At 34.9% G+C, this 13,870-nt stretch overlaps 1 protein-coding gene across 2 annotated transcripts in view; it reads left to right on the top strand.

Moving 5' to 3' along the window:
* LOC145279776 (solute carrier organic anion transporter family member 5A1-like) overlaps positions 1-13,870 on the top strand; it is a 382,142-nt gene that overhangs the window by 310,354 nt on the left and 57,918 nt on the right. For both annotated transcript variants that reach the window (XM_080131097.1, XM_080131096.1), the window contains exons 5-6: positions 1,189-1,269; positions 6,616-6,733. In XM_080131097.1, coding sequence (XP_079987223.1) covers positions 1,189-1,269; positions 6,616-6,733 — 199 coding nt within the window. The remainder of the gene's footprint in view (positions 1-1,188; positions 1,270-6,615; positions 6,734-13,870) is intronic.

Raw genomic sequence — 13,870 nt, 5'->3', positions numbered from 1 at the left:
ATATATGTATATATATATATATATATATATTAGTGATGGGACGATTCCAATATTTTCTCGATTCCAATACAATTACCGATTTTGTACTAAATTCCTGATTCCAATACAATTACTAATTTCGATTCCGATTCTTTATAAATCTCTAAATATTTTACTATAAAATTATTATTTTTTATGGATTACTGTAAAACCAATTCGTAAAAACTGAATTGTGTGGGTGATCTAAAGATTTTAGTTTTCCTAGTGGTTTAAAATTAATATTTTATTAATACCAACAGTGTAGGATTTCGCTTTATATATATATATATATATATATATATATATATATATATATATATATATATATATATATATATATATATAGTAGTGTTGCGACGATTATTCAGAATTGGGAATTTTAAAAATCAGAGCTTTTTGGGGTATTGGAATCAGTATCGGAATCAGAAAAATTTGAGCCTATTTTCCAATGCCAAAACCGATTCCTTAAATTATCATTTTTATTTGATTTTGGTTTAAGAAACATCTTCCACTTCCAAGTGTGTTTCATGTTTGAGAAAATGTAGGCACATTTTAGATGTGTTTTTACAGTAAATGGGACAAAATAACGCTTTTATAGTTAAATATTTAGAGATTTATAAAGAATCGGAATCGGTAATTGTATCGGAATCGGGCATTTAGTATGAAATCGGTAATTGTATCGGAATCGGTAATTGTATCGGAATCAGGAAAAATATGGGAATCGTCCCATAACTTGTGTGTGTTACAGAGAGATAGATGGGTATCTTGATATTTTTGTAAATCAGATATATTCACAGATTCATGTAGAGTAGCAATACCTGAATTTGTCAAAAGACTAAACTATATACATCATTAAATATGAGTAAAAGACTGATTCTGTATGCAATTACGTATAATGCATTTTGTTTTACTGCTGTGGAATTAATTATGCATGACATGAAATATAGATTACTTTGATTATTATGTTATGAAATGGTTTGGCAGTCTGACAAGAAAACATGTTTTGTTGAAAAAGTGTCCCTTTTTATTAATGGGTTATTATTATTATTTTTTTTACTAATGTTTTTTTTTTTGCATCAATTAATTATGGAATAGATTGTTATACAAGTTTTTTTTCTTTTGAAAAAAACAAAAAAACTGTTCTTTGACTATAATTCTTTTTTATTTCAGGGGGTATAGGTATTCCTGGGGCTGTTGTAGGAATATTGATTGGAGGTTATATACTAAGACGATTCCAACTTAACCCAAAAGGTAGGTAATATCTCTTGTATATATGGAGATTTGGTATCTGTCTGTTTAAAGATGAAGCTGTACTATAACATCTATTAATAATAGAGATTTGGTATCTGTCTATCTAAAGTGAAAGGTATACTATTACATCTATTAATAATGGAGGTTTGGTATCTGCTTGTCTAAAATTAAAACTATACTATTAGTAGAAATTTCGTATCTGTCTGTCTAAAACCGAAGCTAAAGCTATTAATCATTGAGATATGGTAGCTGTCTAAAGCCGAAATTATAGTATTACTTCTTTTAATTATGGTGATTTGATATCTGTCTGTCTAAAGCTGAAGCTATACTATTATGTTTATTAATAATGGAGATTTGGTATTTGTCTGATTCCAAAACGGTAACAGAGTCGTGAGCGCTGTAAGCAGCAGCAATGTATGACAGCTAACATATGCAAGTGACCAAGCCAGCTGTGTGATATGACGTCACAGCAGAGACAAACGGACATACGTGGATGGAGAAGCAGTGTTTGGAGAAGAACGTGTTCGACATGTGGCCGTCGAAGGATGGAAAAAAAGCATGTGTTAGAAAAATGACAGCAAGCGAATCATGTGAATAATGAAAGCATCTGAAAAAGACATGGCAGATGAGATTAAAAAAATGAACTGTTCAAAACAAAATGTAATGTGTTGTTGGAAATACCAAGAATAAATGACTTTTGTTAAAAAAGAAAAAAAACGTTGAGTCGAATTTCTTTCCATTTTCTTTCCTCTGTTTCTTTGCGAGACTTTCATCTACAACATGTTGGGTCCATTAAAATGTTATGTAAGATTATTCTGAACCCTTAAAAAGGTGTACAATTTTACAAAACTATGTATCTATGACTAAGAGAGATGATGAGGGGAGGTTCTGTCATGATTTTGCCATTGCTTATAACCTCACTCAGATTGTTCACAAACCCACCCATGTGCCCCATACTACCAGTAAGTATGCAAGCCTTCTAGACCTTTTTCTCTCAACTTCCCCTGAGCTATGTTCATGTTCTGTTCTATATCCTCTGGGATCTGCCGACGACTCTGTTGTATCAGTTGATAAAAATGAAATATAATAAGTCTTCAGACGTACCTCTCCACCGTATTGTATATCGATACTCTATGGCTGACTTCCGTACATTCATATCTGATCTACCTCTGCATTCCATGTTTAAAAAGGATGCGTCCCCTATAGTATCAAACCTGACCAAATGGTTAATTGTAGGCATAGACCTATTCATACCATCAAAATATTCCAACAAAAACCTAACAGCCAGCCATGGTTCTCCCCAGAATGTGCTGCCGCCATCGCACACAGAAATCACTTTTTCCATAGCTACCAACGTAATAGATGTACCGAGACTAAAGCTGCTTTCAGGACTGGCAGCAACCACTGCAAAAGAGTAATAAAAATGCAAGAGAGCTATATGCTCAGTCTGTTAAATCCAAAGTAGCTAAGCAGTGGCTTGGTTCACGTCAGTTTTCGCAAATAGCAAATAGGATCCTGAACAGAAGCGTGTGTTCTATCCCAACCATCATCAATGGACCTGAGGTCATCTCGTCAGCATCAGACAAGGACAAACTATTTGCAAAGAACTTTGCAGCTAATTCTACCCTATGCGATGAAGGCCATCAACTCCCCATATTTCCTCCTATAACACAGAACAAGCTAGGTAACATACTAATATCTGTGAGGTCGCCAAGCTAATCAAGAACCTTGATTCCAGTAAAGCAACTGGCCCTGACGGCATTCCAATTATAGTGTTGAAAAAGCTTCAACCAGAACTTGCCCTCATACTTACAAAACTGTTTAAGCGTTGCCTTAAGGAGAAGTGCTTTTCAACACCCTGGAAAAACCTCATTAGTATGCCCTGTATTTAAGAATTCAATTGATAAGTCATTGATGGAATACTGTTGCCATATCTGGGCAGCTGCTAAAAACAGACTATCCTGCCTTGACAGAGTACAAAATAGACTTTGTGGCTTAGTGGGGGATGCCCTTTTCTCTACCCTGCAACCTCTCTCCCACAGAAGAGACGTTGCGAGCCTTATCGTTATTTCCATGGCAGGTGCTTGTCTGAACTCCAATCTCTGGTCCCCCCCCTCGCCAATCTTTCACGAAAAACATCCGTCTAGCTGAATCCACTGTGAAAAATTTCCCCCACTCTATATCTGTGCCTAAATCAAAACGTGGATTCCATGAACAAAGCTTCTTTCTTAGAACTGCACGCCTGTGGAACTCTGTTCCGTCTGCCTGCTTCCCACTGGACTACAACTTGGATGTCTTCAAGTCCAATGTTAACAAATTCCTAATGAACCGCCCCCTTAAGTAAACACTTCATCAAATCTCCACACTAACGTAATGTACTTGCAATAACCCTTATCCCTGAGTGGCTTCCAGCCTTGATAAGTGGTGATCACTGTGCAAAAAAAAAAAAAAAATTCCCTCTCAGTACAGACTAATAAGTCTCCTGTATGTCATGAGTAAGCTGCTGGAATCCATATTAAATAGAGAAGTAGTCAACCACCTCAGCAGAAATAACCTTCTTAGTGACATGCAATATGATTTCCGTTCTGCTATATCTACAGCAGATGTGCTAACTGTTACATCTCATAGGATTAGCGAATCTCTCGACAAAGGCTTCCTTTCTAGGGCAATTGCTCTTGACATATCAAAGGCCTTCGATAAGTTATGGCATAAGGGCCTACATCAGAAGATTTCCAGCTACGGTATAACTGGAAATGTTTTCTCAATTATTAAATCATTTCTCTCTGATAGGCTCATAAGAGTAGTGGTTGATGGGCAGAAATCAGAAGCCCAGAGTATTAATGCTGGAGTTCCTCAGGGGTCCATCTTAGACCCAACTCTCTTCCTGATCTACATCAATAATCTCCCAAAACACATGCTTAAATCATTCGTTGACATCTATGCTGATGACACGACCATCTATGGCAATACATCAAAGGTCATAAATGACAAGGTTCTCTCTGATTCTCTCTCCTCTGATCTTGAGCGCGTTGTACAGTGGGGGAAGAGGTGGCTGGTTACTTTTAATGCATCTAAAACCAAGCTCCTATTTTTACATCATCAACGCTCTGATCCACATCTGGCATCAATTGAAATAGATAGCTCTCGTCTAGGCGAGGCTCCATGTTTTGCAAGTTTCTGAGTTTGACCTTTACTCCTGATCTGAAATGGAACATGTACATCAAGTCTGTTGCCAAAGTCGTTGGGAAAATAGTAGGATCCTTCTACCACTCCAAAAGATATCTTACTACTGATGCAATTCTCTATCTGTATAAAAGCCAATTACGTCCAAGGATTGAGTACTGTTGTCACATCTGTGCAGGAGCTGCTAAAAACAGCCTATCCTGCCTTGACAGAGTACAAAATAGACTTCCTGGCTTAGTGGGGGATTCCCTTTTCGCTTCCCTCCAACCTCTCTCCCACAGAAGAGATGTTGCGAGCCTGTTTTTGTTTTATCACTATTTCCATGGTAAGTGCTTGTCTGAACTCCAATCTCTGCCCCCCCCCCCGCCGATCATTCACGATAAACACATGTCTTGCTGAAACTACTGTCATTAATTTTCCCCACTCTTTATCTGTGCCTAAATCAAAACGTAGATTCCATGAACAAAGCTTCTTTCTTAGAACTGGAGGCCTGTGGAACTCTTTTCTGTTTGCCTGTTTCCCACCTAACTACAACTTGGATGTCTTCAAGTTCAACATAAACACATTTCTGAGGAACCGCCCCCTTAAGTAAGACACTTTATCAAATATCCAATACTAACGACTACTACGATACTATCCCATTGATTACTGCACACGCAATAACCCTTATCCCCGAGTGGCTTCTGAGCCTTGATAAGTGGTAACCTCCATGTAAAAAAAAAAAAGAAACTGCTTTGCTATGATTTAATGCTAAATTTGGTTTACAATATTTTTTCAGACTCATGCTTAATTCAGGGGACTAGTGTAGCAACTGTTCTCTTGTCATGATACCATCCTCCAAGGCATTACCTTCTCCTTTTTGAGGGAGTGGGAGGTAATGTAGTGTCTGTTTTGTTATTATGATACCATCCTCTCAGGCATTACCATCATTCTAATTACAAGTACGTCAACTTGGATGGATCTCTAAAGAATCAGATAGAGTCAGATGTGCTGCTATTCTAAATAAAACAAAATACAGTATAGGCTATCTAACAGTTTTCGCTGCAGGAACTCAGTCATATACTGCTTCTCGTAAAATCAGTTCTCTCTATCACGCTAAACATTTTCTCACACATGAGGCTATTCTCTATCTCTACCAATCTACTATCAGACCATATATGAAGGACTGTTGTCATATTTGGGCTGGTGAATGTATTCGATTTGAAGGTGCTTAACAAGACTCTGCCGTGTCGAACACGTGACACTTTGTCTTTGTCCAGCCACGTTTAGGACACACGTGTTTCCCTGTCATTCTCGGGCCATGTGTGTAACATGTTTATTTCTGTCGTTCTAATTTTTTTTCTTTTCTTCTTCCTCGCTGTGAGGTCACTTCGTACACGGCTCAATCATTTGCATACGTTGGCTGTCGTACAGTTGCAGCCATACACGCATCCGCACTCTGTTACAGAGAAACTACCGTTATCTTAGCTAATTATTCACTTAATTAAATTCTTAACTGCAATAAGTGATACACCCAAGCAGAAACACTGAGATAACATTTTGCGCATAGATTACAAAGTTTTTTGTTTTTTTACATTATTAGCCAACTGCTTTGTGCAACCCATAGCAGACTTGTATTATTTGATGCCATTCGATTCGCTTCCACAGACAGATTTATTTGAAAACGCGACGTCATTCATCATCTCATTCTGTTTTGTATATACCATTTGACCTGCTGCCACTTATTTGCCGTGTCGAACACGTGATACTGTGTCTTTGTCCAGTCACGTTTAGGACACACGTGTTTCCCTGTCATTATCGGGCCATGTGTGTAACACGTTTATTTCTGTCGTTCTAATTTTTTTCTTTTCTCCTTTTTCTCTGTGAGGTCACCTCGTACACGCCTCAATCATTTGCATACGTTGGCTGTCACCAATCTTTGGAACGATTCTGTTTTGCAGATTAGAGTTATCATGGCATGCACTGGGTGTGACCCTTATCAAAATTCACACTACTTGACGTAATCTCTATTGACATAGGGCCCTCAATATGTAACACTGCTACTGACCAGGTTCAACGTTGCTGTATTGATTGTCGCTGTGATGATGCCATATATTTGCTGAAATGCCACAACTTTGCTATAATTATTAAAACGAGTGACATTGTTATGTTCATTGCAAACAGGTGCCATCCAAATGACGCTCATCCTGGATATCCTTGCTCTTGGAGGATACACTTTACTCTTCTTTTTGGGATGTGATAATTTGAAGATTGCCGGTGCCACATCTCCTTACTATAACAGGTGAGTCAATCTTTCTTATGATAATTATTCTAATTGATGAGAAGTTTAAGTTTATATTGTCAGAACACTTTATGGCACCAACAAAACGAGAGTCGATAATTTTTTTTTAATTTAATTTTTTTTTTTTTTACAAGAGAGTCAGCACTTATACACGTTCCTATCTGTTGTTCATAGAAAACATAGGCCAAGATTTGTGCAAAAAAAAAAAAAATCACAAAACTTTCGTTCGGCACCTTCCAGCATGTTAACAAACTGCCCTGAGAATTCCGACAATAGTGTGGTCCTTATTCTGTATAAGTGATATCTATCATTTTATAATACTCAAACCAAAGTCAGTAATTTTCAAAACTACTTCCGATGGACTTCGAGCAATGCAGGGTATTTTTTGCGTGAGTAAATTGCTAAATAGTGAACTGCATTTTACAGCGGCTCGTTAAGTTTATTGTTTAAAACAAAAAACGATAATTCTCATAATGAAATCGGCCATTCTCAAAACGGGTTCTGTTGGACTTTGAGCCAAAAAGAAAAAAAGTAATAATAGAACAATGCTCAATTATTACTTTTTCTTTTTTGAAAATGAATTGATATCGATTAGATGCCAAACTTCCAGATTATCACCAAGAAATGCGACAGAATGTATTATTTTCCAAGTTTGAGTGACACGATGTCGCTGATCAATTTTATTTTTTTCTATCATAGGGAAAGATGTGAGGTGCCGTTTTATATGTACCTAATCGGTATCGCTTGGGAATCTTTTGTGCTTTTATTTCTGTTTTACTATTTTTATTTTTACGTATGCCATCTATTTTTCTTACAAAATATTATTCTAGTAAAGTTTTAAAAAGTACACTTGAAGAAGGTCGATTTTATCGGCTAAAATAATATGATTATAACAAAAAAGATGAGAATAATAGTTCAATTAAAATAATGTAAATGATCAATCCTAATCTAATATTATATATAGTCATCCACATACAGTACTGTTTCGCAGCTCATCAGTGCGGCTAAGCAGACAACTGTCTCAAGTCAATGTTTCTCACTATTACGCTATACGGCTGCCGCTGTAAGGGTAATGAATTAACGATGTTTTGACATCGTCCAAATGCCTCTGTTCGATTTGTTTACGCAGAGAGTGTCGCTTAATACGCTAATGGCAGTTTGTATATCACTTCCCAATATGCTCAACCCAAGATTGGGAGCATTATAGTCATCCACATACAGTACTGTTTCAGACAGACAACTGCCTCAAGCCCAAATGACAAAAAAAAAAAAAAAAAAATATATATATATATATATATATATATATATGTAGAGAGAGAGAGAGAGAGAGGAAGAGAGAGAGAGAGAGAGAGAGAGAGAGAGAGGAATACTCAACTTTATATGTATTAAATCAACATGTGGAGGTTTCATTTTAAACATTGAATTGGAACAATCCCGAAAGCTATTTACTATGTAATAGAAGGAAAATAGACGTATAATCAATCATTAATAAACCAATAATTTTAATCGCTATGGGTAGTAATAAACGAACACATTAGTTGTAATGAACGGAAAGAATGTAAAATTGGACTGATAAACTGATAAACTCTCACTGATTTAAAAGATGGGAATAATAGTCCAATTAATCAAAATAATATACAGTGTCAATCCTCATGGAAAAATTCTGGACAAAAAAACAATATTTTGAAAATACTTTTAAGCAAAAAAAATATTTTGAAATATTTTTAAACAAAGACATCATCTTTTAATAATATTTTAAAATCAAAGTTTAAATTTAAACATGATAATTTGCTCAAAAATATTTTTAAACTTGAAAGTTTAACAAATATTTTTGAGCAAATTATCGTATTTGAAAACATAGTTTTCACAAAAATGTATTATTTGAAAAATTATTTGTTAGTAAAAATATATTGTTTTAGATTTTTTTTAGGTTGAGATTCATAATTTTTATTATTTAGATCATTCAGACTAATTTTCTTATACTGATTTTTATTTTTACAACGTTTCAGCCGATGTAACCTCCAACTATTTTCATCTGTTCAAATTTAAAAATCTTTCTTTCGAAATCGTGAGCCATTTTCAATTCGAAATTTTGTATAATTTCCTGGCTTTGACAAACATTTTTAAGTTCGAAAAGATGCACCTGAAGAAAACAGAGATTACGTCGACGTAAACATTATGAAAATAACGACCAAGATGAATAATCCAAATCTCTACATATATAAAATGTATGTGTGTGTGTGAGTGAGTTCCCTGAGGACTCCGAAACAGTTAAGACGATTTTTTTTTAATTTCACACAAATGTACTTTATGTGTCTGGGAGCATTGTTATATAGGTTTTGTATCAGAATACCTCTAATAAGTGTCGAAAATAGCTGATCGAAAAACTCCCATTAAAGAGAAAGTTAACACTCTTATACAGTCTAATATCACAAGTGCATTTGAGAAGTTTTATCACTGCACAAGCATATGGGCCATGCGTATAAAATCAACAACAGGGTCTTTGATAAGACAGGGATGCGTTCTAAATGAATGTTTCTGTTCAGAACACAATTGAAGCATGATACTCGACTTAGGCATTTAAAAATTTAATTCAAGCCATTTTATAAAAATAATTTTATAAAATCAACAGTAAGTTCTCTACAGTGCAATGTAGACTACAATGTCTTGTGAAGTAAGTCACTGCGTGGAAGCATATGAAGCTTCTTTCTGGTGCACTGTTGTGGATCCCCGACTAAAACAAGCAATCAATGGATTTGATTGAAAAATGGTCGATTTTATCGATTCTGGTGACAATAAAAGTATTGAAAGTAGGAAACATTCGTTGATCCTCATTAAATCTCGTCTGGTCTACCTGCTAGTAGTGGGGAAAAAATCTTCTACCACACAACAGTTAAATGTTTGTAATATAGGTTTATGGAAAAAAATGTAAAGTTTTCCTTTCAATAATAAATAATACTTTCTCATAAATGGTAGTTTATGAACATGGCACTCAAATGAGAGATTTGAGCAAAGTAGAGAGTGAACGTTGCAGTTACTTTCATCAACTTCGCAACTCTTGCTTTTTTTATTTTATTCTTTAGTTCTCACATGTCATACGTGGTTCCTGACAAAGGGGAAAGAATTACTGTTTTTTGACACTTATCGTTGTCTACTTTTTTATTTATAGTTGGACAACCTTTTCCACAAACGTTTATTTTTGGTAGCCTCATAACTTTCGCTTCATTTATTTTGCTCTTTAGTCCTCATATTCCATGAGTGATGCTTCTGACAAAGAGAGAAGAATTGCTGTTTTCTCATTGTGAGTCTATTCATCTAACACTTATCATGGGCAAGTTTTTGATTTTGAAGTAACATTTTTGGGTGGGAGTAAGGGTTCGGTATTCATCCATCTAACGCTTATCATGCATAAAAAATAAGATCAGATGAAACAACTGCATCCCCTTTCAACATCCTATTTTCTCTCCTTATCGTTGTCTCTACTGACTTATTTTTTCCACAGGGGTTGAGTTAGACACAAAGTCAGTTTTTTAATATGGGGAAAATCCAGCTTCACCCAAAAGGGGCATTTAGGATTAATACACTTTCTATGGAGAATGGAAAGTGGATACAGTAAAACCCTGAGATAAAATAAGGCCCTGACTCCCTATCACCACCGGTCCTGGATGTGACCTTAAACTATATCAAGTGGTGAGGCCCCAGTTTGCGGGATTTGGGGGGTGTGGAGCCACCCTTTAATACCATTGCTCCCAGATCCACTCTGACCCAGAATGGTAGTACCTGTTAGGGTCCCAACTATAGGTTAAATAGAAACCGACTTGAAAACAACAAATATATTCTATTAAATTTTTTTTTCTTCAAAATCTTTGGATTCGGCATTATAGGCACCGCCAAAAATGGCCGCAAAATCAAGTTGTTGTTGTTTTTTAAAACGAAATCACATTTATTAAAATCCATTATTTCTGAGTAACTTTTTTTTTTTCCAGAAAGATAAAACCCTGAATTTTATCATATAGAAAACAGAATAATGTAAAACTTTTTCTACTACTTTTAATTAAATTTTAAATGTTAAATTTTCCCAAAAAGTTAACAATTGACATTTTTTGTCTTGCACAAAAAACGTACTTAAATATTAAAAAAAAAAGGTTTTTGAAATAATTAATTTATTTATTTATTGTCTAACTAAGATTTAGGATGATTTTCTAAGAGAATATGCTAAAATATTATAATATAAGTACCTGAATATCAAATAATTCCACTTATTCATATAGCTAACCAGATATTTCGCGTCGATGTAGAGTCTAGATAGACTCTGTTTACGTTTGCGTTTTATAAGAAGAAAACTATGGAAGACCAAACAGGCCAAAAAACTTATTTTTCAGTGACGAAAATTTCAATGTATTATTAAGCTGAGGCTGGCCAGTACCAGATGGGTGACCATTTGTATGAGTTTGGTTTTTAATGTGTATGTGTGTGGAGGCCAGGCTCCCCAAAATGGGGGGGGGCAATTTAAAGCAGAATAAAAAAAAATTATTTCAGCGCGTTTGGTCCACCGTAGTCGAAAGGCAGCAAACGTTTTCAAACGGGATCGAAAAAAATGATGCTATTTTTAACACAAAGGGCACAATATTTATCGAATTTTTTTTTTGTATCGATTATTCAAAGCATGCCCTGTTTAATAATGGTCATGCATTATTCGGCTCGCTAAAAAAAATTGTTGATTTATTTATCAAAAATTTTAAAATGGCTTTTTTCGTATAAATATTAAAAAAAAAATTTTTTGTTTTGTTTAACTTAAATTAATTATTTTACTTAACATATTCACCGAATTTCACACTTCAAAACTCAAAAGCGGGATAATTAAACACAATCGAAGTTCTGATATTCAGACGTCAAAATAAGGTATGCAAACAATTTTTTTTTTAATCTATAATTCTGTCCCTTACAACAACACAATATATTTTGTTCAGTTTCAGATGATTATTTTAAGCATATTTGTTCCCACTTCAAAACAAGGGGGGTTTTGTAAGCAAATATATATATATATATATATATAAATATCGTTTATGAAAAATAAGTACACTGTTATAAAGTTCATTCTTCTCCTAATAATCGCTGAAAATTTCGTATTGATCGGATAATTACCTGATTTTTGGTAGATTTTTAAAAAGACGGTCCGTCAAAAAGTACTGACCTGCCCCCCCCCAGTTTTGGCGGTGCCTAGCATTAAATAACCCGAAAAGGGTTGATATGCCGTAAAACAAAAACAACCAACCCTATCACCACCAGCATTAAAAATTAGTCACAAAATACAGTACAGTATATAATACACATGTATGTAATCAAATAACATTATAAATAACACCATAAGGCGGGGTAAATACCGTAACCAAGAGCCGGAAAAACATCGGAGTCCACATCATAAACTGAAAAAAATCATATCCTAGGGCCACCGTATCCTGGGTTTCTACTGTATTTGTTTTACAGTCTTGTAACTCTCACTTCCCTTATTTTTTTCTTTTAGTTTTCTGACAAAGAGTGAAGAATTGCTGCTTTCTGGATTGGAATCCATCCATCTAACATTTGGCTAGAAATACATAAAAATGTAATAGAGAAACTCACATCATTAAAAACATTATTATATATGCTAAATTTGAAAATATAGAAACAGAATAGTGTTGTATGATTTTTATTATTATTAAATGACCATTTTGTTGATGGTATTAACCTCGAAGGTCGGCCTCCCGTGGAGAGCTAAAAGCTATACGACCGATGTTATTGACATCTACTGTAAAGCCTGAATCGATGTGTGCTACGTGGTTGGCGCACATTTTTAACAGAGAAAATTGGTTACATCTTTGAAAACATTATTACGTAAATGTAATGTGAAATTTAGGGAACTGAATAATGTTATATAATTATTTTTATTAAATGAGTAAAATCACGAGAAGAAACACACACACACAGACGTACACACACACACGCACACACGCACGCACGCACGCACACACGCACACACACACACACACACACACACACACACACACACACACAAAGGCTTCATTCGAAAAAGTAATTTAAACAATGGAAGTTATATTACTGTGTAAGATTAATCGGTTTTCTGAATTTTCAAAGTAAACATTAAAATGTATTGTTTCAAAAAGAAAAAGAAAAAAAAAAGATTTGATTCATTGCTTTCATAATCCACGTCTTCAAGCATCCCAAAATTCTAGATAGAACACTAGTCGGATTGGTAGAATTTGTTCTCTAAAATGTACATTACAGGCTTTGGATGATGCTTATACAAGGGAACCGCTTGTATATAAACCAAGCAATATCCAACTTGATCTAAGCCAAGATGAGAAATCAATCCTTTCAACGTGCGTGTGTGTCAATAACAGGGTTTCCATTTGTAAAAGGGAGAAGTGGAGCGTGACGGACATTTTTTATCATTTATTGGTTAGCGATAATCTTTGATATTGCGAGCAGCAAACTATGGCTGGATGAACAGAGAAACACCACTTTATCACTTTGATATAGAAACCATAAATACTTCAATTATAGTAATGACGGAAACATTATATTTCAAATTAGTCTACTGTAAACATCGACTAGACTTTGCCTTTGTATCTGCATGCATTAACTTTACACTAGCGGAAACATTTGAATGCCTATGGGAGAGAACTTGAATGCCTACTGGATACTATCCTCATTTGTCCAATGTCTCTCTGTACAGGGGTTTGTCAGAGGCTCTCTCATCGGAAGTAAACCCTGATCAAATATTCAAAAAACACCGTTTCTTAGGCCTTCCAGCACATTGCGAACGGGAACACTCTCCTCTATTTATAGAGGACAGTTTCTAATACCAAGTAAGAAGGCGTGGACAATGAGGAACTAACTAACTAATAAAAACTGAGTAAAAATAAGTCTACATACGGGCAGGCCGGCACCCAGGATAAAAAGGACCTTTGAAAAAAAAAAAAAAAAAAGTATGGAACAAGAGGAATAGAAAAGACAAAGGGAAGGAAAAGTGAAATAAGACAAATATAGATGAAGACGGTTGATAAAAGAAATTTAGAAGAAGAAGAATAAAAAAAAACAAGTATAAGACAAGAGGAATGAAATAGACAACTATAG

This window comes from Euprymna scolopes, chromosome 7 (genome assembly GCF_053919585.1).
Source record: "Euprymna scolopes isolate OS-2025 chromosome 7, ASM5391958v1, whole genome shotgun sequence".
Classification (NCBI taxonomy): domain Eukaryota; kingdom Metazoa; phylum Mollusca; class Cephalopoda; order Sepiida; family Sepiolidae; genus Euprymna; species Euprymna scolopes.
The sequence above is the reverse complement of the archived record's forward strand: the minus strand, read 5'-3'. Positions and strand labels throughout refer to the sequence as shown.